Source organism: Colossoma macropomum, unplaced genomic scaffold (genome assembly GCF_904425465.1).
Source record: "Colossoma macropomum unplaced genomic scaffold, Colossoma_macropomum, whole genome shotgun sequence".
NCBI lineage: Eukaryota > Metazoa > Chordata > Actinopteri > Characiformes > Serrasalmidae > Colossoma > Colossoma macropomum.
Window position 1 is genome coordinate 29,350,798 of NW_023494802.1, and position 22,171 is coordinate 29,372,968.

The 22,171-nt window shown below is 40.3% G+C and overlaps 2 protein-coding genes across 4 annotated transcripts in view; one reads left to right on the top strand and one right to left on the bottom strand.

The window, feature by feature from the left end:
• Nucleotides 1-18,136, bottom strand: part of fyco1a (FYVE and coiled-coil domain autophagy adaptor 1a) — a 30,401-nt gene extending 12,265 nt beyond the window's left edge. Inside the window, exons 1-11 of one of the 3 annotated variants that reach the window (XM_036592118.1) lie at nt 18,023-18,136; nt 14,776-14,882; nt 13,177-13,283; nt 12,280-12,405; nt 11,183-11,289; nt 9,683-9,826; nt 9,327-9,420; nt 5,792-8,278; nt 5,543-5,635; nt 3,789-3,907; nt 1,333-1,500 (exon numbers count right to left, since the gene is read on the bottom strand). In XM_036592118.1, coding sequence (XP_036448011.1) covers nt 1,333-1,500; nt 3,789-3,907; nt 5,543-5,635; nt 5,792-8,278; nt 9,327-9,420; nt 9,683-9,826; nt 11,183-11,289; nt 12,280-12,405; nt 13,177-13,283; nt 14,776-14,836 — 3,506 coding nt within the window. In that variant the 5' untranslated portion in view covers nt 14,837-14,882; nt 18,023-18,136. Of the gene's footprint in view, nt 1-1,332; nt 1,501-3,788; nt 3,908-5,542; nt 5,636-5,791; nt 8,279-9,326; nt 9,421-9,682; nt 9,827-11,182; nt 11,290-12,279; nt 12,406-13,176; nt 13,284-14,338; nt 14,505-14,775; nt 14,887-18,022 lie in introns of those variants that run through there. The other 2 variants (XM_036592116.1, XM_036592115.1) reach the window with 2 other exon arrangements.
• Nucleotides 18,137-20,363: 2,227 nt separating this feature from the next.
• Nucleotides 20,364-21,803, top strand: LOC118822824 (chemokine XC receptor 1-like). Its single transcript, XM_036592126.1, has 2 exons — nt 20,364-20,503; nt 20,724-21,803. Exons 1-2 carry the CDS (start codon nt 20,500-20,502, stop codon nt 21,740-21,742), a joined length of 1,023 nt encoding a protein of 340 aa, XP_036448019.1. The 5' UTR covers nt 20,364-20,499; the 3' UTR covers nt 21,743-21,803.
• The last annotated feature ends 368 nt before the right edge of the window (nt 21,804-22,171 follow it).

Below are 22,171 nucleotides of genomic sequence, written 5' to 3' on the forward strand. Positions count from 1 at the left end.
TATTGCGGTTCTTCCAGTCCTCCAACTACTACGATAGAATAGAGAAATCCAGACATCTCCTAGCTGGTGTTTGAATACTGTGATATGCTCTGACGTGGATGTGGTAGGAGTAATAGATACGAGTAAGGTGGTGTGATCAATCACTGACGTACTGAGCCAGCTAATGTTTGCTGTTCGTATTAAGCTGATGTTGTTGAGAAACTAAACAGTTTAGCACTTGTAACCAGACAGCCTAGCACTCGTCACCAGACAGCTAAAAATAATCTGTTTTCTTACTTAAATTATGAATATTACAAAAATTTTGGCCATGCTTTTCCAGCTGGTAAACAGCTAACCAGAAACTTTCTCCCTCTATACCATGACAGATTTGTGAAATGTTCTGCTGTTTGACAAGTGTTTGTCATGTTCTGACCATAAAGGATAGTTTAAAACAGATTTAACCACTCAGGAGCAAAACTCAGCCTTCAAACTTGAAAGAAATAATGATATGACATTTATTGTGATATGTATCAATATTGACCGATATGAAACTTTTTATTGTGATAACATTTTTGGCCATACCGCTCAGCCCTAATATCCTTTTTTTCCAAAATGTGGCTTGCCTATCTTCTGGCTTCTAACTCAGTAGATAGCTAACTAACTCACTAACTTTTGTTTAACAGACTGAAGATTTTCTATAAGGGGCAGCTATCACCACTCAAGCTTTTGTGCATGCCACTGAAAGACGGGAAACTGATATGAACCCACACAAGCAGGATCTCATTAATGATTATTTGGATGTGGATCCAAATTATGTCGATATGAATTAAAAGATTAAAAACTGTACTAAACATGCCCTACATAAGATTAGAACATAGCTGATACCGCTGCTGTTCACAGATAGGTTGTAGAGATGACCACAGGGGTGCTATGTAAGAGTGGTCCTTCGTATCATTGACACTGTGTATCAAATAAAGCTCTCTAACCAGCAGCTCCTTCTAAAATGTTTTGCAGCAACCCTGTAGCCTCTGTAGACATAATGTGGAATTTATGAAAACCTTTTTGTCCTTCTTCATGTACAGTATTGTTATCAGGTTTCAGTGCTGGAAAGCCCTTTTTAGCTCGTTATCAAGCCTTTCATGAGTTGAGCTGGATGTGTTAAAGCTGTGTAAATAAATCACATGCAGAACTGGAGTTTGATAATTCTCAGTGTAAAAGAATGAGTGAAAGGAATACAGATGAGAAAGAGGTACAGAAGCAAAATAAACAGACAAGACAATCTTTGACACTAAGAAGCTGTCTGGGATGACCAGTGGGGCTGTCGGTGCATTAGCTGAAGGTGTGTGAACTCACTTGATGAGCTCAATCAGCCGCTCCTCCAGAGTGCTCTTGGTGTGGCTGAGGTCGTCGATCTCTGCAGTCATTTTGAGCTGCTGGGCCTGAGCCTCAGACAGAACCTTGTCCAGATTCTCCCTCAGCTCCTCCTGCTCCTTCTGCACCACTCCTAGAGCCTCCTCAGCCCTGTAGCGAGAAGGAGAGAGAAAGAGAGAGAGAGAGAGAGAGAGAGAGAGAAAGACAAAAAGAGAATGTGGGAGAAAGAAATAAAAAAATACAATAAATAGTGAAAGGCAGAGAGAGAGATGGAAAGAATTTGCAAGGAAAAAACTCAAGGGAAAAAAGGGGAAAATGCAAAAGAGAAAGAGTAGAAAGATTAAAACTGCATAAAGAATTAGACTTAGATAATCCATATAAAATGCAAAACAGCTCACTTAAGCATGACAAATATCACTTTTCATAAAACCTTCATACATCAGTATGCAGACACTGCCTTAGTAGGTCATAGACATACACACCGAGGCATAGGGACCCCAGTGGAGACACTTTCTCTGTCTGTGTGTTTCTTCTGCCATAATACATCCAATCCCTTTAATCATACTGCTGAAATGAGATGGACTGAATGAGCTCGCAACACTCATTATTATGTTTTGTTTGGAACTCCATTACCAGTGTCCTGCTGCGTGCAAAAATCCTGCTTTAATTAGACCCAATCTCAGTCTGCAGTCGAGAGCTGGCTGCAGCAAAGCTGACTTTAAAGGAATGGTTCACGAAAATCAAATTTACACCATGCCCCCCTAACCCAAAAGAAGTCAAATGGCCAAAACAAGTTTGGTGTTTGTAGTTTGCTTCTTTAGTTTAACACTGGAGCTACAAGGATAATAACAGCCTACAATGACAACATCTAGCATAGAGGTACCCAGACTTTGTGTCCCATGGCCAAGACAATGTTTGTGGTAGGCTGAGGGTCAAAAAGACAAAACAGTATACAAAAAGAAGGCATGTAGGTTTGATTACACAGTTGATTACACATTACACTAGATTCTGATAATAAAATACTTCCAAATTTTTAAAGGAAAATAAAAATTCATCACCGGGTGAGGGGGTGGGGTTAGAGCAAATTTTTTGTGGGCCAAATCAAATATCCTCTTGGACCAACTTTAACCTGGTCTACTGTAGTAACACAGTACAAGTCCATGGCCTCCTTTCCACTGTAGGGCCGAAGGTTTCAGTAGCATTTTCACACATACATGGTTCGACACGCATCGCTTACAAACCATGCTCAGCATGGTTTTCTCAACACAGTTAGCTACCTGTGCTCAGGGCCACAGAACCGTTCAGTGGGATGACTTAATGATGTAGTTATTTGCTCACTGGTTCTACATTTACATCTGTATTGTGCCACTTCATCCTGTGTTATTTCAATAGCGAAAACAATCAAATCAGAACATTCTGACTGAGGTGTGTGTAAAGGAGGAAAGAGTCTGAGTTTGAGTTGTGTGAGTTTGTTTAATTACCAGGCTTTAAACAATGCCAGTGCTGGTCACCAGCTACTGTAATCACAAACTCTGCTCACATGTGTCCTGTACTGCTCTGCACCCCACTCTACATTTTCTTCATAATTAGGGTTGCAATAAACAATGATTAGAAAAAGTACAAGGAACAAAAATGAAAACCAAAAACAAAGAGTTTCACAGAATGCTGTGGAAAAGAGGATGAAATCGAAGCTGGCTTCTTATTTTTCAGATTCTTATTCAAATTTTCTGTTCCACCTTAAAGGTGTTGTAGTTACATCTGGCACCAGCGCACCATTAAGGTAACTAGTGTATCATTTAAGGTTGAAGTGACACAGTCAAATAAGAAGCTGGTGAATATGAAGCCAACTTTAGCCTTGTGAAAAGAGGAACATGATAATATCCAGCTTCTCCAAAATGAAAACTTGGTTCCTTTTTAAAGAATTGAAAATGAATTTGAAAATGGCCCCTTTTCAAAGAATTACAGCTACAGTAAAGATGGGATGGTTTAATCTTTAGGATGGTTTAATCTCTGCTATATCCCTTTATCATCAACTCTGGTGCTGTCTTGGTTGAAATTAAGCGTTGTCCCGAAATTAAGTGGATCATTACCAAATAGTGCAGTACAAGTTCCATTTCGACTGGTGCTCATAGAAATGTAAATGAAAAAAAAACTCGTCCTAAAGAGCAAAGCTGAATGTCTGGTGTTGGAGTCACAGACAGCTGAAATTAAACCTATTCCACAGTGTTCTAAGCTAAAGCCTGCTAGGCCAAGCTAACGCTACCATAGTTAGCAGGCTAAAGGTGCCACCCACCACACCACACTAGCTTCTGTTTTCCTCTTTTTCCCCTCTGTCTCTTTCTGGTTGATCATGTTTGAGGAGAGTTTGGGAAAGACAGGGAGATTTAATGCATTTGTGTGTGTACAGGACAGTGTATGTGTGCGTGTGTGTGTGTTACCTTGCCACACTGTCTCTCAGCTCCTGTATTTCATTCTCCCGCTGCCGTATCAGGCTCTCGACCTCAGTGATGTGAGAATCTTTCTCCTCCATCAGACGAGAGAAGTCTGAATTCACTCCCTGGAAAAACAGCTCAAATTCAATGTTAGCCTGCATTCAGCATTTCCTACACGCCCTGGCTTTGACTATACTTCACTACACATGTTGATGATGGTTACAATATAAAAAGCCAAAATCTGAAGATACTCTACAGAAGACAAAATACTTGCAAAGGTTCAGTTAACAATAAACAACTGTTCCCTAATACCTTAGCTTTAACATTCAGCTTCAACATTCAACAAAGTGTCTTTTCTGGCATGAAAAGTAGGTTTTGCCTGAATAATGATTTGACAATTTTTATTTCCAAACTATTGTTAAAAGCAAATACTGAAACTCCACAGGTGGTTTAAAGACTGTCAAGGTTTGAGTGCTCATGAGTGCTGACATCACAAGGTATTATTCCTAAGATAATATGGTCACTATTTACATATCATATCGTTTTCCTTAAAACAAACTTGGTTGGTCATTAATGTATAATGTATTGTGAAAAAAAAACACGCAGATTTGTACAAAAACATTGTGTGATGCTGCTTTTTAAAAGTTTGAGCAAATGTTTAATAAACACAGGCTGTAAATTAGTCTTGGTTGCTTATTCTAGACCTTACATCCTTGTTTAGCCTCAAACTGTCAAAAAGTATTTCTCACATTTAATTTTTCTGGTGAGATAACATTTTGTATAAACTTGGTCTCATTAACTTACATTCTTTGTCTAAAACTCCTTCATCCTACTGTAACCTTGTATTTAGAAGGCAGCAATCATGTGCTTTCAGTGGGGAGTACAACAACAATGACTGTGCTCTTTTTTTGTTTTACAAAGCTTCCAAAACATAGAAACGATTATAATGAGGAATAATTACAGTCACGATTATTCAGTAAGAAAATGACATCAGGTACATCTGCTAATGAGGGCTCGATCATTCCCTGCCATCCCCTAATTATCCCTAATTCCTCATCCCCCTGTTGTGGACCTCAAGATGCTCTATGTATTACTTATCAGCCAACTGAATCAACTGGCAATCCAGTGATGAATCATAAGATCAAAAATAGCTGTGAGGTTGTAACTTCGTCTTTTTAGCTTTTTAGATATATTAGCTTATTGCATACATCATCACTACATTACACAAGTATTTACATCAATATGACAAACCAACAGTGTTAATAAATGGATGATTGGGTACAGGTTTTTTGAAGAATTAAGTTAAAGATGGTAGTTTGTACTTTAAACACTGTAATTTCTTTGTCATGGCAAATACAAAGCTGGAGTTTGGGGCCAAACCCACATGCTTTTGTAGCTCACTATAGGATTATATGGCACAAACCATGACCTGGGTAGATGACTAGCGACACACATTTTAACCAGATTTTGGGCAGCAATCTGAGTTAAAGCAGGAAAAAACATTAATGGTGTAATATCCAGGTGATTTCTCTACATTAATTATCAAACTTGTTAAAAGCAGACTTCTAAGGCCTTTTTAAATTAAGCCCGTTTTCCTGCAAGCACCACAGTGCAAAGTTCAGACCTGATGATAGTAGAGTAAGTATGTCTTTAAACACTTCTAACACTGAAGATGCTGGTAAAACTCCAAATAGAGTTTAGATACAGCACAGTCTCCTTGTTACTTGAACACAGTGAAGGGAGGTGAAACATCTACAGACCTCTAAATCTGAAACTTTGGCGTCCAGGCCAGACATCCTCACTTTTTCCGTCGTCAGCTGCGCTTTTAAGCTCTCAAGCTCTTCATTCAAACTCTGGGCAGAGGAACACAAAACAAAAAAGGTTTTTGAGGTAATGTGCTTTATGTGCTTTTCTAACTCTGACAATTTGTCAAAAGATGTTCTTGATGAAATGTCTTTAACATGAGGGATTCAATAATGTACAAACAAAGAAAGAAAAGCTCTCCTTACCTTCACTTGGCTCTGGTGTGCCATGTTTTCTGTGCTCATCTGAAACTTCACAGCTGTTGTCTCCTCCCGTGCTGCCTCCCTTTCACTCTCAGCTTTGTCCAGCAGTTCCTTCAGCTCCAACACCGTCTCTGGAAGCTTCTCCATCTGCTGGAGCTCCTCTTGGAGGCTGGCATTCTCCTGTCGCAGTGCTGCCATGCTGGCATTCAGCCGGTCCGTCTCTCGCTCACCCTGCTCCTCCAGCTCCTGGATTCGAGTGGCCTCAGCCGACCAGTGCTCCCGAGCCTCCTCTCGCTCTGCAGTCAGCCGGCAGATAGTCATTCCCAGCTCCGCCATCTCTGTATTAGCCCTGTGGAGTCCTTCTTTGGTCTCTGCACTTTCCAGCACCAGTCTCTCATTCTGGGTCTTGAGCTCAGATACCTCTTTATGGACTCTGGCTAAGTCGGCCTCTAATTTAGTCCGCGTAGATCTTTCCGTGTTCAGTTGAGATGATATCTCTGCTACATGTTCCTTTGACTGCATTAGTTCACTCACATGGGCTCGATTCTGCTCCTCGACTTGTTTCTTGAGTCCTTCCGTCAGGGTCTGTAGCTCTTCACAAGATGCCTCTTTGACTTCCAGCCTGGCCTGGACTTTTAACTTCTCTTCTATGGCACTGTGCAATTTGGCCTTCATGTCCACCAACTCCTCCTGGAGCCTAGACACCTCTTTCACATTCAGCCCTAACTGTTCCTCTAATACAGCAACTTTTGAAGCCATTTCTTGGGCTTCCTTTGTTTGACAGGCACTTGTCTCTTTCTGAGCCTTCTCCACTGCTTTCCTCTGCACCTCCAGGCTATCCATCATCTCCTTCTGTCTCACAAAGGCTCTCTCTGCCTCAGTCTTTCCAGCCTCTAGTTCTTTCTCCCTTACTTCCAGCTCTTCCACTCTTGCCTGGAGTTGCTCACACAGCCTCTCTCGATCTTCCAGTTGAGAGTCTCGGTCCTTCAGCTGCAAGGAGAGATTTGCTTCGTTGCGTCTTGACGCCCCAAGGCTTTTCTCTAGATCGGCAATCTGGCCATTGATATTGCGCAGCTCATCCTGCATGGCCGTGAGAGCAACTTTGACAGTGCCATGCTCCTCTCTGAGGTCCCTGTTCTCCTGCTCTAACTTGCGGACTAAGCCCTGGGACTCCTCGGCCTGCAACTTTGTTTTTTGAAGCTTCTCGTCCAGCTCACGGTTCTCCTCTCGCATCCGCTGTTCCCGCTCGTCTACTGTCACTTTAGCATCACTGAGCTGCCCTCTGAGCTGCTTTTCAGATGCTCTCAGCCCAGTCATCTCAATCTCTAATGCAGCCTTACTTTCTGCCAGCTCCTTCCTGGTCTCCTCATTCCTCTTGACCGTTTGTAGAAGCTTGCTGTTCACCTCCACAAGCTGGTTGCACTGCACCTTGTAGTCATCAATCTTTTTGGCCTGATCTTTGGTACTGGACTCAAGTTCTATTACATTCCCACTCAGGCTCTGCCTCTCTCCTCTCAGCCGCTCAGTTTCAGCCTCCAGGTGTTTGATCCTCTTGGCACTTGAGAGAAGTTCAGTCTCTTTTGTCCTGATCTGCGCTGTTAAGCTTTGAAGCTTCCCTTCCAGAGTTTCTTTTAGAGAGCTCAACTTCTTTTGCAGCTCTTCTCTCTCCTCAAGGGACCTCTTCTTTTCCTCTGCAGTCTGCTCCTCCATTGTCTCCAGTGAGCACTGAAGGTCTTGCAGCTGTTTCTGGAGGTTGCTGGCCTCCTTTTCTCTCACTGCCAGCGCTCCCTGGAGTTTATCCACTGCATTACGTTGGTCTTCTGCCCGTTTCTTCAGTTTTTCACCCTTTTCTGTTAAAGCCAATATTTTTGTCTCTCCATCCTTCAGGGCTTGCTCTTTCATTCTCAGCTCCTCTGCCAGGCGTTCAGCCTGCATCCTCTTCTCCTCTCCATCAGCTAGCGCATCTATCCTCCCTTTCTCTGCTTCCTTCAGTCCATCCAGCAGCTCGTGGATCTTCTGGGCTGAGTCAAAGTGGCTGGCTGCCCTTTGCCCTTTTTCCTCAAGCACCCCATCCAATTTAGCTATCAACTCCTCATTCTTCCTCTCTGCAGAGACCAGTTTACCCTGAAGTTCCTGATGCGCTGCCTCTCTGATGCTCTCGCGTCCCCTCAGGACATCCAGCTCTTGGGCCAGGCTCCGCTCCCTCTCGCTCAGCGCGTCCAGTTTGAGCTGGAGCTCCTGGTGGTTAGCCTGTGCTGCTAACGAGATGTCCAGCTGCCTCTGGAGTTCGGTCACCACTTCACGGAGCTCCGTGGCCTCTCCACCAAGCTGCTGGATTCGCTCGACAAGCTCTCGCTGCTTCAATTCTGACTGATCCAACTCTAGACGCAACTCATCCACGGCGCTGCTGGTAGAGTCGGACAATGGCTCGGTAAGGTCAGCCAACAGACTTGGCCCTAAGTCTGGACTACAGGGTAACTCGGGGGGTTGCTATCAGAGTAACAGCAGAGATGGGACAGAGTGTAAGATTAGAATAAGGTGGAGTCACATACAAACAAAAGGCTAGAACCAACGCTTTACTTTATCCACATTAGAGGCGGGCAGCAGCTAGTTCCATCTGCTCAGTCACATATACTCAAGTAACATTTTAACAGATTTATGGAAATTTCAAATTAAAGAATCTACGTTTTACAAGTTAGTTGTTAACACTTAGATAAGTTTCTTTTTGTGCGGCAAGTTTCTTTTTTGTGTGTGTTTTTTATATCCCCAATTTTCTCCCCTGTTTAACTGTGACAAATTCTACTCACTAACTAGGTGTTTCCCCTTATCACATGATGCTACCAAGCTGGGAGGGTGACATCTCTTGGACTCCTTCACTGTGCTACGTTGGTAACAGCATCTGTACCACATTGTAATTGGTCATATTTCTCACTTTGGAGCTTTATTATTTTAGATCAAGAGTGCACCAAAAAGAAGAAACATGCCCAAATAACTTCAGTTCCTCTGCTTGACATTTGTTCCACTGCAGTACTGCAGTTTTTTGACCTGGAACTTTTCTACTTCTACTCAAGTTATTTTTTATAAACTTTTACTTGAATCATGGTTGAACTGAAGTAGACACAGAGTATGGGTTTAGGCTTCTCTACCCATCTATTGTGGAATTTCTAATTTTGGATTCCTTCCATCTCAAATTTGACCACAGTTATAAGCTATTTTAATCAGTACTTGATTAAGCTGAAAAAAGAGCACAAAAATCTACAGGCTTGACCATTACAAGTCATGAGAGCCTTCGATGGAATCAGCTTTTGGTTACTACTGCCATCTGCTGGATTTGCATGATAGGAGTAAGCATTTGACATGATGAAGATAACCAATTTAAAAATAGAAATGTATAAATTAATTAAAAGCTAATAATGTATGCATGTCTCTTTACTTTTGTTAGATCATTTTCTCTATTTACTCTTGTTATACTTCCAGTGTGATTATTTGATTATCTGTTTGCACTGTGAATCCTGTTTGAAGGAGGAAGACTTAGCACCTGTGAATATGTGCTGGCCAGGCTGTTAACGCTGGAGCTGCGGCTGGGTGGTTTCCACATGTGACTGGGAGAGTTAGTCAGTCCTAGAGTCCTCCTGTGGCACAGTTCACAGAGCATTATCAGGAACATGAAAAGGGGTGAGAAGTTATGCCAACATGATGCTGGACTATTCATTTTTAATCACATCCAAAATCGTTCCTCACTAATTCGCTCACAAACTAACTGAATCACTCACACTGTTCTGCTTATTATGCTACAACATGATCACAACAATTATGAAAACAAGCCAAAGCATAAAGCAAAACAAAATACAATCCTTCATGAAAAGGAAATTCAGATTGTTTCCTCCTGATTACCTTGCAAACGTGGGCCACGCTGAATCAAGGTCATGACCTCGGGATGCCAGATCAAACTGGACCTCATTGAGCTCGTAGAGATAATTAATAATGTCCACACTTAGATGAGGCTTTAGGAAGGGACTCCGAGCATAATACCAGTCACTGCAGATAAAGAACAGAGAAATGATGGGTACAGAGCTATTAAATTACAGAAGCCCAAGTTTTGACTCTATAAATACTCTTTCAAGGCGCTCACAATTCAGATTCATCTGCTTGGGGAAGGGATCCGAAGACAACCGATGTTACAAATGTTCTTCCACACAATGCATGCGATTACAAATTTTCCAGCAGAGAGGTCTCCAAATCCCCAAAACTTACATAGTGTAGCTTCAACAATACAACTACACGTCATTGTTATCACATAGCACAGCAAAATTTAACGACAGTCATCCCCAGTAATTTTGAGAATAATAACATGAAACTTCTAAGAGGTAAACAATATTCTTTAAGGCAGACTGCCATGGAACTGTTTACCAAACAGGTATCAACCTCAACAGCTGGGGCAAAAACAGTGCAGTGCTGTCCCTCAAGACTAGGGCAGAGTGTTACTTCTAAATAAAGCACTTGGGCCAGAATTTGGACACTGCAATGTAACAAATATAATACACAAGACCAAATACATGAAACACATACTAAACAGGTCCCTTACAGAACATGAACCACAAACACATGCTTGTTTGTTTACACTCCAACACACACACCTATTCTTCAGCAAACACAAAGAAAAGGGCAGCTTCCACTCTTAGTACACCCTCTGACAAAACACGGAACCCAGTTTCAAGAAGTACAACTCAATAAAGGAAGAGAAAGCATCAAGTTCGACTAATGAAAGTGATGGCTAGAGAGAGCGGTTCATTTACAGGAACATGGAACAATGGAATGAACAATAAGCAAGTAAACTTCCTGGCCTGTCAGACACACACAGAACTCAATACACACAGGTGATGACGCACAAAACTGTTAATGTCACTACATGAGTTTTTTTTTTCTGTATGTCTTTAGGTTCAATTTAATTTCTCCAGAACCATCACGCAGGATTGATCTTTTAGGTGCCACCACAATGGGTACCATGGGCAGGATGTTGTAGAACCCTAAATTCATAACTGTCGTTTCAAATTAAAAGCCCTCTGCAGAGTTTTGTAATTGTGATTTCGTGACATTTCATAAAATTCTGAAAGAGTGGTGGCTATAATTTTGGGCTGGCGCTGCAAAATATAGCAGAAACACTGCCAGTACTTCTATATCCAAATTAAGGTGCTGTCTGAAATCGTAATGCAATGTAAAGTATATAAATGTTACAAAGGAGGCTCATTTTGCACAGTTTTAAAGTACCTTCTGGAGCAAAACAGAGAGCCTATGATCAGAGGGAGCCTTCTTTAGTGGAACTTTCCCCAGTTACAGAGAGTTGACACAAAGGTGAATACAGAGATTTTTGAGAGTGTGAGAGAGCGTGGTTACCTGGTGGTCCTCGAATTCAGGAGGCACTGCTGAAGAGTGTCCGCTAGCCGCTGGTGTACCAGAGAGTAACGGATAAATGCTCGGCCTTTCCCCAGCGACGTCTTCAGCTGAGAATGCAAAAGAGAGAAAGAAAACATTAGCGTCCTTCCAAAGGTTTAACCCGAACTTCTCAGGATGACACAGGATGACTATGTTAAACAGAATATTCTTGCATAGAAGCAAAACTACTTTTCAGGAACATTACTTAAGTAGCAGTTTTTTTGTTAATAATTTTAAACTCATATAAAAGCATTTGCTATATTGTTAGCTAGCCAACTGCATTTTTCTCAGACAAATAGATCTACTATTGGTATTCAATGTAAATTCTAACATTTAGAGTTTGGAAAATGCAAATCTCAGGCTCCGAAGTTTATTAAAATTATGGAAGTTGGAAATGAACTGGGCAGAAATACTGGGTAAAAATCCCCAATAAATAAATAAACCAAGGAAGTACAAGTAAGAAACAAACAAAACAACCACACACAGACAGTGACTACAATACACGCAATCTGTTAACCCTGATTTTGTTAACCCTAATTTTTTTTAAAGCTCATGTTTTTTATGTTTTTTCCCACTTGACATAAACACTTAGCTGGTCTAGAATTCATCTAGTCTTCTGTAACAATTTATGTAGACATTTTCAGCAACAGGAAGAAAGTTTTGCCTTTGCTAAGAACTGCAGTCAGCAAAGGACAAGCAGCACAGACGGCAGTTAGTATTTCAAATGCCCTCTTCCCTAATAGAGTCATTCTCATGACAGCATGATATTTCACAAAAATTTTTCTTTGCAAGCATATGAGAAAGAACAGATTATTTCAGCAGGTCCTTTGTATTTCAAACAGTACAAAAGATAATGAAACTGTAACACACAAAGAAAGATGTTTCTGTACCTGATCTCTTTGCATGTGCAATTAAGATGTTTTGCTAAAGAGGCTCATGCAGTCATACTGAATGTATGTTGCAAGGAAAACCCAAAATAAAACATCATGGATCAAACTCCAGGCAAAAACTAGCAGCACAGGACTGACCACCTGTGTGAATAAGTGAATGTGTCCTACCTCAGGAATAGACTTGACAAAGCGAATGCCATCATTGGCTCCCTTGATTTTGGCCAGGCAGTCATTAAAGTAATCCCAGTAATCTTTCCTTGTACCCAGAAATGTAGTCTTCTCCTTCTGATCAAACTGTACAAAAATAACACTGCATTAGTACCATTACATAAATACATGAAATACAACAGTGTTATAAACACATGAAGCGTAAATTGCTTGATCAAGTTCCTCTATCAATATGTCCAAAAACCACAGGATAAAAAAACTGAATGAAAAATCTATGTCAGCAACATCTACTAGGGTTATGGTCAGTTTAGCACTTCAATTCAGTCACGTTTGAATGCGTTAAAAAATCAAATCAAAAACCAAATTTGCCCATAAACGTCCATTTAATCAACTGAATGTAGTGTGAAGAATTTGTCTGTTCAACTGAAAAAGTCAAAAAGTCAACTGGCTTATATGTCAATGTAGAACAAATGCGCAGATCAGAAGAGCTTAAGTAAAAGTCATAGAGGGTGTCAGCACTGTACTGTTTAGTGTTTACTGGGCCCTAGGCTGGCTTTACATTGAAACTTCCATGCAACCTGTTGCCTGCAGCATAATTTCCATGCAACTTGACTTAACTAGTGAACTTAACTGCCACAAGTGAAAGGTTCACCATGTAAAACTAGCTTAAGAGGTAATTATCAAGCCCTGAGATGATAAAATCAACACTAAATTGCTCAGTGCTGTGCCCAACCACATTCCACCCCTTGTAACTGGAGATTAGGCCTACATCGAAGATGATACATTTATTTATCAGCTGACATTGACAGATGATCTGCTGAAGACAGTGATGACACTTCTTCATTTCTTGTAGTGCTCTATGTGTGCATGTGTGTGTGTGTGTGAGAGAATCCTAACCTGTAGCAGGTACTCCAGTTTGTAGGAGAACTTATGTAGGTTAGAGCTGTCATCTGTGACTGGCTCTCCATTCTCCTTGTACTCTTTGGTTATCTCTGCCACAGCATCTGTTAGGCCCGATAGAGGGCACAAGTATAGAAAGAAAAAGGAGAGGTGAAAAATTAGTGCCACAAATATGAACAAGAACATCTGTAGCTTAAAGCAAACAGTAGTAAACATATATTGCAATTATATTAAAGTAGGCATGCCTCTCAAAGGCTTATATGAGTTACCATGCTTTTCTCCCAAAGGGCCTCTACTAATCATTCTCTCTTACAACTTTCTCATTGTTTAACAACACTATCATAAAGTTCTCCCCTCGATCATTACAAAATGACAATGAAAAATGCTAAAATATGACAAAATGTAATTGAAACATTTTGAAAAAAGACTATTCAAAACAAAGTATGCATATATTAGGTACTGCATACATATATATTACTCAGAAATGTAAATGCGGCCTGGGTTGAAAGTTTCAGATCTACACTTACAGCAAAATTTGAATGAGAAATGACATCACATTCATGTTTTAGGTATTGCAATTTTAGGGATTCAAGAGGAGAAGTGGAAACCACAATGATTCAACCCCTGACTCATCTGACACACGCATCCTTTCTACTTCCAGACAGTCAGTCTATCAGCTCTATGCATCCAGTTGTTTCTCCATGGCTGTGCTCCAGCCTCAAGTCTCTCTATCACTAACTCTTTCTCTCTCACCCACTGTAGGGCTGCAGCTATTGATTCCTTCTATAATAAACTAGTTAAAAGCAGCAATATACACTGTCTGTCACATAACAATGGAATTTCACCATCTTCCTCATCCTATCCACCATTAGATTTTTTGTGCTGTCCAGTAAATAGCTTTCTTGTTAAAAAATTATCAAAAGACTGTTTTCTCTTCACGTTTAACCATCTACCAGTATCTCTTCAGAAAGCAGTCCTCTATACATAAGCTTCATAGCAAGTGATGAACAGTTTTAATCTGCACCTGGCTCATCATTTTTTCATTTTGTCACAATTGCTAAGACAATCGAACACATTTTCTGAGTTCAGCTAGTCACCGTGGTCCTAACCCTCTGCCCTAGCTCCGGTGTTTTCCCTCCAGAAGAATCCTCACACGTGCCTCTTATCCATCTCAGGAACTGGAAAGACGCCACCAAAGGCCGAACTGTGAGTCGTGTCTCTGCCTCAGGCTGCATGTCCCAACTCCTCTTTGCTGACCGTCCCAGGACGAGGACAGTGTCTCTTCACCCAGCCGGCCAGGACAGGGCCCCTCTGAGGGAAAGCCACTAAACATGAAAGCAAAGCAAACTAGCTACTGCTGGAGGTGAATCTGCCTGACATTCTCCCTCTCTGTATCTCTCTCGCTCAGTCTCTTTACTCTCCCACTGTGTCCACACAATAGGCCACCCTCTCTCTCTGTGCTACATACATTCATACACAATCACACGCACAGACACACAAGTCCATGTGTACGAGAGCGTGAGCCCCACATGCAGTCTCTCTCTCACACACACACACACACGCACGCACACACACACACACGCACACACACAGTACCATGCAGATCTCTGATAATCCTCTGGAGCTGTCCCTCGCCAGTCGCTGCACCAGTCGCCATAGTCCCACTCGCTCCCTGGCAACCAGGTCAAGGGGTCATGTGTAGTCTGCTGAGTCAGAGAATCACACACATTCAGAGGCAGCAGGGACAAAAGACACACGACCGCACACACACATTCCAGTACATTAGAGATAAAAAAAAAAAATCCACCATTTTTTTTATTTCTGCATAATTAAATAGTTAACATGTAAACAAAGTCACTCCGAGCGGTGTGATGTGAAGTGCTCCGTTCTAGAGACACTTACTGAGTCAGAATTGTCCACAGTGGTGGTGATAGAAACCAGACGTCTAAAGAGGTCAATGTCTCTAGAAGCTGCCATACATGAAATGCTTGCAGATATGCTGCCTGATACAGAGACATTGTTTTACAATCATTCTGAGACAATATTTTGGCCTAAAATTTATTTTATAATGGGGTACTTGGAGAGCAAAAGGCAAAACAATACCCAAAGAAATCGTTACCACTATTTTATCATTATCAATATTACATATAAAAACTCATGTCAGAGTTTTATGTAATAGTGATAATGGGAGAGTCACTGTAGAGTCACTGATTGTGGTTTGTGCTCTAGACATTGCAACCTGTGTTTTCGATCACCACCATTGTGAAGAAATCTGAGTCTGCAAATTTCTTCAGAATGGAGCATTCACATCAAATTACTCTAAATGACTTTGTTTACATCTCAATGAGACGTATTAAGCAGAACACTTGAAAAATAGATTGACTGAGATCATCTAGAATTTCAGCATTCTGAAATTCTGACTATGAGCTTCTGTACTCATAGTTTACACCCTAAAAGCATAATACCTCATCAAACCTCTACGCTGCCAACTAAATACCAAGAGTTTGTCAACCCGTTAAACTCCATGTCCATTCAGTTTTTCATCGCAAGGTTTCTACTACACTATACATTATTCAGTAACTATGAAACTATGTATGTACGTTAGACAGTTATATGAGTTAAGAATGGAAGGCTGTCATCTTTCCTGGGTGTTTTTAAGATGTTAAAACCAATAGGACTGCATCTCTGCACAGTATACAGTTCAGCTACAAAATCTAACAAAAACTTTTGCAGTCAAAGCAGAAATGCTTGATCAGATATCAGATGCACAAAAGTTAAGAAAGGAAAAATTAGATCTCATTTGGTAACAAATGTAGCCTGGGGTATCCCAGAACTGCTTGTAGCACCACATAAGGAAGTAGGTCAAACAATAAAAACAGTAGCCACATGCAGCCTAATGCTAAAATTAGAACGACAAGTATCGCATTTTAGTATCATATCAGAATTATATCATCATACAGGGAACTTGTGCTTTAGGATAATATAGTATATGAGATGTTTGAGCATGCTACTTCATGCTACTTCCGGCTACACCGGAGCCAACTATCTACTGTCTGTGAAAGCAAGAACTGAACAGTTAGAGCAGCGAGAGACTTTACTGTGCAGCACTAGGCTCACTTCACCACACTACTCAATGTGATAACAAAGTTATCTTGTGCACACTGTCCATTCTGATTAACAAAGCTGGAGAGAAAATGGCAATGTGTGGTTTTACCTTAACCATAATGTATATAAAAAGCTACACAATATTATATGTGATGGCAGGAATCTCCTCTGAAAGCCCCCCTCATGTCACAGTAAAAAATTGTTACACAGACAGAATTCAGGTCACTTTTAACCAGCGTTTATGGTCATGCCGGTAATTATGGTAATGGAGGATTTGTCTGTATTTCTTAATTCTATTTTAGTTCCTCACGCTTTGTTTTCATACTTTCCTTTTGCGGGTTTAATTTAAATTTGTCGGTGCTAAATTTGCATTTGTTCACACCTCTCGCTTTCAAGCTTTAGCATTATGTGACCAAAAATATCCTCAAAAGAGAAGAACAGCACTTCAGTTTTTTCAACTAACAGATGCTGAAAGTCCCAATGCAGTTGAATGGAAAACTCGGTAGCCTATTTGAGAACTTTACTCTTACTTAAGTTGGTTTGTGGTAACTACTTTTACTTCAGTGCGGTTTTAGGTTCCAGTCCCCACATCTTTAATCTGAAACAGAATCCTGTAGCCTAACTGTAGGCTACACGGCAATATTCCTCCATAGCTTAAATTCACTCTTACAGCATGTTAAAGGGGAATTCCATGTATTTTTAAAAATTCTGCATAATCAAATATAAAAAAAGATATAAAAAAGATATAAAAAGATATTTAAAAAAGTTTTTAAAACCCAGTCATGGTGGAGGGGTACATGCAGGCTGTTGTGAGGCAAACTAGTCCCCAAACAAGTTATTTTTTAGATTTACCACTGTTTTACCATCATCAACAGTACATATAAAAACTCAGAAGACAGGTACATAGGTGGTTGTGAACAGCAAAATGCCCTACACTGTAGATATTAGTCTTCTGGTTCCTATCAACACCACTGTAAAGATATCCGAGTAGGTAAGTTTCTCTACAATGAACCATTTCACATTAAACCAGTCTTAATGACCTTGTTTACATCTCAGTGTCTGAATTAAGCAGAAATTTTGAAAAACCGGTGGAAGTCCACTTTAACACTATTGATTTGTCTGTGTACTCGAGCGCTGAGGCATGAACTGTAGACAGTACAACAGGCATTACTGTGAAACTGTCACAACATCCCAGAAACCTGATAATGTCGAGCTTTCACGGCCATTTCCACCTAGACCACAAAACAAAAACACACTCACAGGTGTGTAATGACGGAGAAGATACGACATGGGAACTGAAAACCATGCTGAGGTCTTAAGTTGTCAGCCAAAATTTGGCGTTTTTTATGGCCGAGGATGCGACTTTTAACACTTTTATCCCGTATATATACTCTCACTACTCCTTTTTGCAATAAATGCGACTTGGCGGTCTACTCAGTTGCTATTGTTCACATTTTTGGTCTGAAAACTAGCTGTCTATTCAGTTTTTCACACGAGAAAACCAGTTGTTTTTGTTCAGTGTCCAGCCATGTTTAAAAACACTCCAGTCATCCTCGTCTGTTGAACTGTGCTCTGTGTTTGTCAGCAGCTGGAAAGCGAACTAAGTTGCTGTAAACGGGTAATTCGTCAAGTCCATAAAATAACTACACTGCATTTTAGCTTTTATCACAGCTCCTTGTCTTTTAATCTGTCCAAAGTGACCAACGGTACCGAGGACAACAAAGAAAGTTTAACATACTTCTTTAAGGATCCTGAGCGGCCCCCCTTAAAGTTTACATCGGTGAACAAACTTGCTAGTCTGAATGAGCGCTCTGATTGACGTCGGCGCCAGCCAATCAGAATCTTCATCGCGGCGGCCAGCTTAGATATTGACAAGTAAAAACGTCGAGTTCTTGGTTATGAGGGCGTATATTCTTATAGTGTATTAGTGACTCTAAACTCTAAACTCCACTTAAACCAGTTTTCATTCATAAAGAGATACGCAGCCCTCAGGGAAAACCAGAAACTATGGACGCGCTGACTGTTTTCATCCTTTGTCCCGCCCACTTAACGCTCTAAACCAATAGGCAGCGCCATCGGGTTTGGTTGCAGGACACATCATACGACCGCTGAAGACACCAGCGTTACATGCATGTCAGTCACAGGGATAAGCTGAGTGGGAAGCCTAGCTGTGACTAGAGCATTGTGTCTGCTAACTGGGCCTTTACACCTGAATATGAGCATGTAAAACCGTAAAAGCCACAAACTGCCTCATCACTCAGACCCCGGGGACCATAATGAGGATGTAGGCTTCCATTGAACCAAGACACTGTTTCCACTGTAACCACATGAAGCTTTCATGTGAAGCAGGGCAGTCACAAACTACACTGGCTCATGAAATGTTACTTTATTCTATGTCTGATGTTGACAAAGTAGAAAAGCAGCATGCTTATCTGTAGCTGCAGATTTCAGTTTGTACAGTTGAGATTGTTAATAATGGTGCCGAGCTAGATAAACCCATAAGCATTGTTCATTTCCTATTCATTACGTAAACAGGGATCTTTTTCAGGGTTCTAGGACCGTTACAAAGCCAGACTTTGTAGTTCAATACAATTCAATACAAAGTTCAATGCTGTTCGAGGGTCACTGTTAGTATAGGGTGTCCTGGGGTCTCATCATTTCCAAACCAATAAAATTTTGTTTTGATTTTCCAATTCTTTAAAGTTGGAAAAGTTTATATTGATTATACCGAAGACTTGTTAATTTTACTCAATAAAAAGCACTTTATATTTAGTAATTGCAATCAGACAATGAATCAAACACAAGGTATGTAAACCCTCATGCTTATTCCACTGCACTGTGATAGAACTGACACTTTCAGAGAGGGATCCTGTTGTCCCATCTTCAACAATATTTTTAGTTCATCTCATCTTTTTTTAGTTATGAAAGTTTTCCCTTTTGCTTTTGGAGACATTTTTGGAAATTCAGAAATAGACATCATGCATAGAACACACAATAATGTACCATAATTTAAAAACCAACAAAAAATATCACTAAAACTAATATTAATGCTGTTACACATACACTTTAATATTGTGAAATTTTATTAACTAACCGAGCATTTTATCATGGCAGGATTTACAATTTAACTGTAGATCATTGCTGTGCATGCCGTTTTGTTGGTTATTAATAACTCCATCAATCGAAAACGATCATTTTGATGTCACCAATGTCAAAAGCCAAGGTTTAATATCCCCATTAGGATGGATAAGACCGCAGTTTCTAGACATACACAAAACATTGTAATGAAAATTCAAAACTGAAGATTTGAAATTGTGACATATGTTTATAACTTTAAGAAAATGTGTTACTTTGTTATTTAATCATTTATTACACTGATCACTGAAGACGCTCAGGCTGCTTCCAATCAAAGGTAATCTTAAAGCAAATGCCATTGCACTGATGTATTCATAAATCTTTAGACAGAATAACAGATATTGGTTTGCATTGTTTTCATGAAACCTTAGCTGTCATACTAGGGCAACAAAGGGGACCTCATACTGATCATCTTAGAACAGAAGAGGTGGTCACCGCCAGGCCTGAAGGGTTACAGCTCTGACAGCTCTGGACAATTTAGTGCTTTCTCTGCTGTAACAGATCTAACTGACTAATGAAGCATTTGATAATTGATCAAGTGCTTTAGGAATGTTAATAAAACTAAACTGCATTATTGTGGCCCTCTGGGAGTGAGTTTGATACACACAGTTTATGGGTGTTTGTTGTAATTTTGCACCAGAGCACTTGAGTTTACTAAAATATACTAATTGCATTCTTTTCTAAGTGGGTGAGGTTAGTGAAACCAGGTACAGCTGTGAACACTCAGGCTATTGTTGTCTTTGGTTAGTACAAAGACTGTTATATCATGTTTTATACAGTATTTGCATTGTGTAACAAGAAGCATGTTGCAGGTTGGTTCCTGCTGTGTATACACAGAAAACAGTCAAAGGGGTGGAGTTTAGGGGAGGGGACACCTTTACCTTCAGCGTACAAATTCACCCACTTCAGTCTTATTCACCTCAATCTGCTGACAGAAACTTTCTTTTGACATCATTTATTATATTGTTACTATGTGTTGATCTACTAATAAACCTTCAGAATAAAGAATTCTTTTCAATTGAAAAGAAAAAAGTACTTGGTGGTCTATGGTCTAAAGAGTAGCCAGTTTTGGGGACAAAAATGGGTATGTAAAGCTATTTTTTAAACATTAAGCCAAGTTTGATATATACCAGATATTTTGACTTGATTATTAAGCAAGTTATCATTTAAAGCACTGCATTATGTAAATGTACCCATTACATAATCATGATCTTTTTATTTAGGTATAATAAATGTGGCCTAATACTATTTGGAAGTGATCTGTTTGTTGCATGTTTAACAATCCTATTGTTTCTGCTTTCCAGAAACCGATGATGCAAACTCTAATGGTACATATGATTATGATTTAGATAATATATCAGATCCTAACTTTTGTGACAAAGAAACTGTGGCCATGGTTGGATCCATTGCAGTTCCTTTATTCTTTTCCATTGTGGTCGTCTTCAGTCTTGTTGGTAACACACTGGTTCTTGTCATTCTTGGCCTCTACGAGACCCTCAGATCTTTGACCAACATCTTCATCCTCAACTTGGCTGTCTCTGACCTGATGTTCACTCTGGGACTTCCATTTTGGTCCTGTCAGTACATCTGGGGCTGGACCTTTGGTGATGCAGTGTGCAAAGGGGTCAATTTTGTCTTCTCAGCTGGATATTACAGTAGCATTGTGTTGCTGATGCTGATGACCATTCAGCGCTATATAGCAGTGGTCCACCCTCTCTCTGACTGGGAGAGAGGACAGAGGTTTGCAGCTGTTCCCATCCTTGCTTGGGGGGTGAGCTTTGCAGCAGCAATACCAGCCGTACTGTACAGTGAAGTCATGCCTGACCCAGGCGACTCTGACATGCTCTACTGTGAGTTTAACAGCACTAAAGCCAGCTTTAACACTGCATACCAACAGAACATTTTTTTCATTGCTGCCTTTGTGGTCATGGATTTTTGCTACGTAAGAATTCTTCAAACCATCTTCAAGTGCAGAAAAAACAAGAGACACAGGACTATAAGACTGATCTTCTGCATTGTGGCAGTGTTTTTTGTTGGCTGGGCTCCTTATAACATTGTAATATTCCTGCACACCTTAACTGAGCATCAGATGGAGAATTTTACAGTATGTGACGTCTCCACTCATCTTGATTATGCACTTTACGTTTGCCAACTCCTTGCTTTTTCCCACTGCTGTCTCAACCCAGTGTTTTATGTTTTTGTTGGTGTAAAATTTCGGAATCATTTGAAGATGATTCTGCAGAGAATTTTTCGGAAGCCGAGCAACACGGACCCCCATCGACCACGAATTACAACAATTCAGTCTCAGGGCTCCATGTACTGATACTGAGACAGGAATTCTGCAACTCTCAGAATCTGCGTAAATATATGGGGGGCTGTCACTGTCGTTAATTTTGTACTTTTTTTTACTAATTTTGCACTGATTCAATAGCTATTACAAGCTGTCTATTATGTTTCTGGTTCAAATAGATCAAGAAGACCTACAAGAAAACCTCTGATAAAAACAATGCCAAATGCCTGCCAGTTACTCTCCTGTACTGCTTTGTATATAACAAATAAATATGTACATAGATAATGGGCTTAGAGAAAATTGTGATGAAAATAAATCTAAAACGGATAATAAATAGATTTATATATAATGTGTAGATTTATGTGCTATATATGCTTACTGGAGGACTGGATCTGGGACACATTTTCAAAACAACGACAATCATCCTATTACTGACTGTTTCCAAAAACCATCGCAACTCAG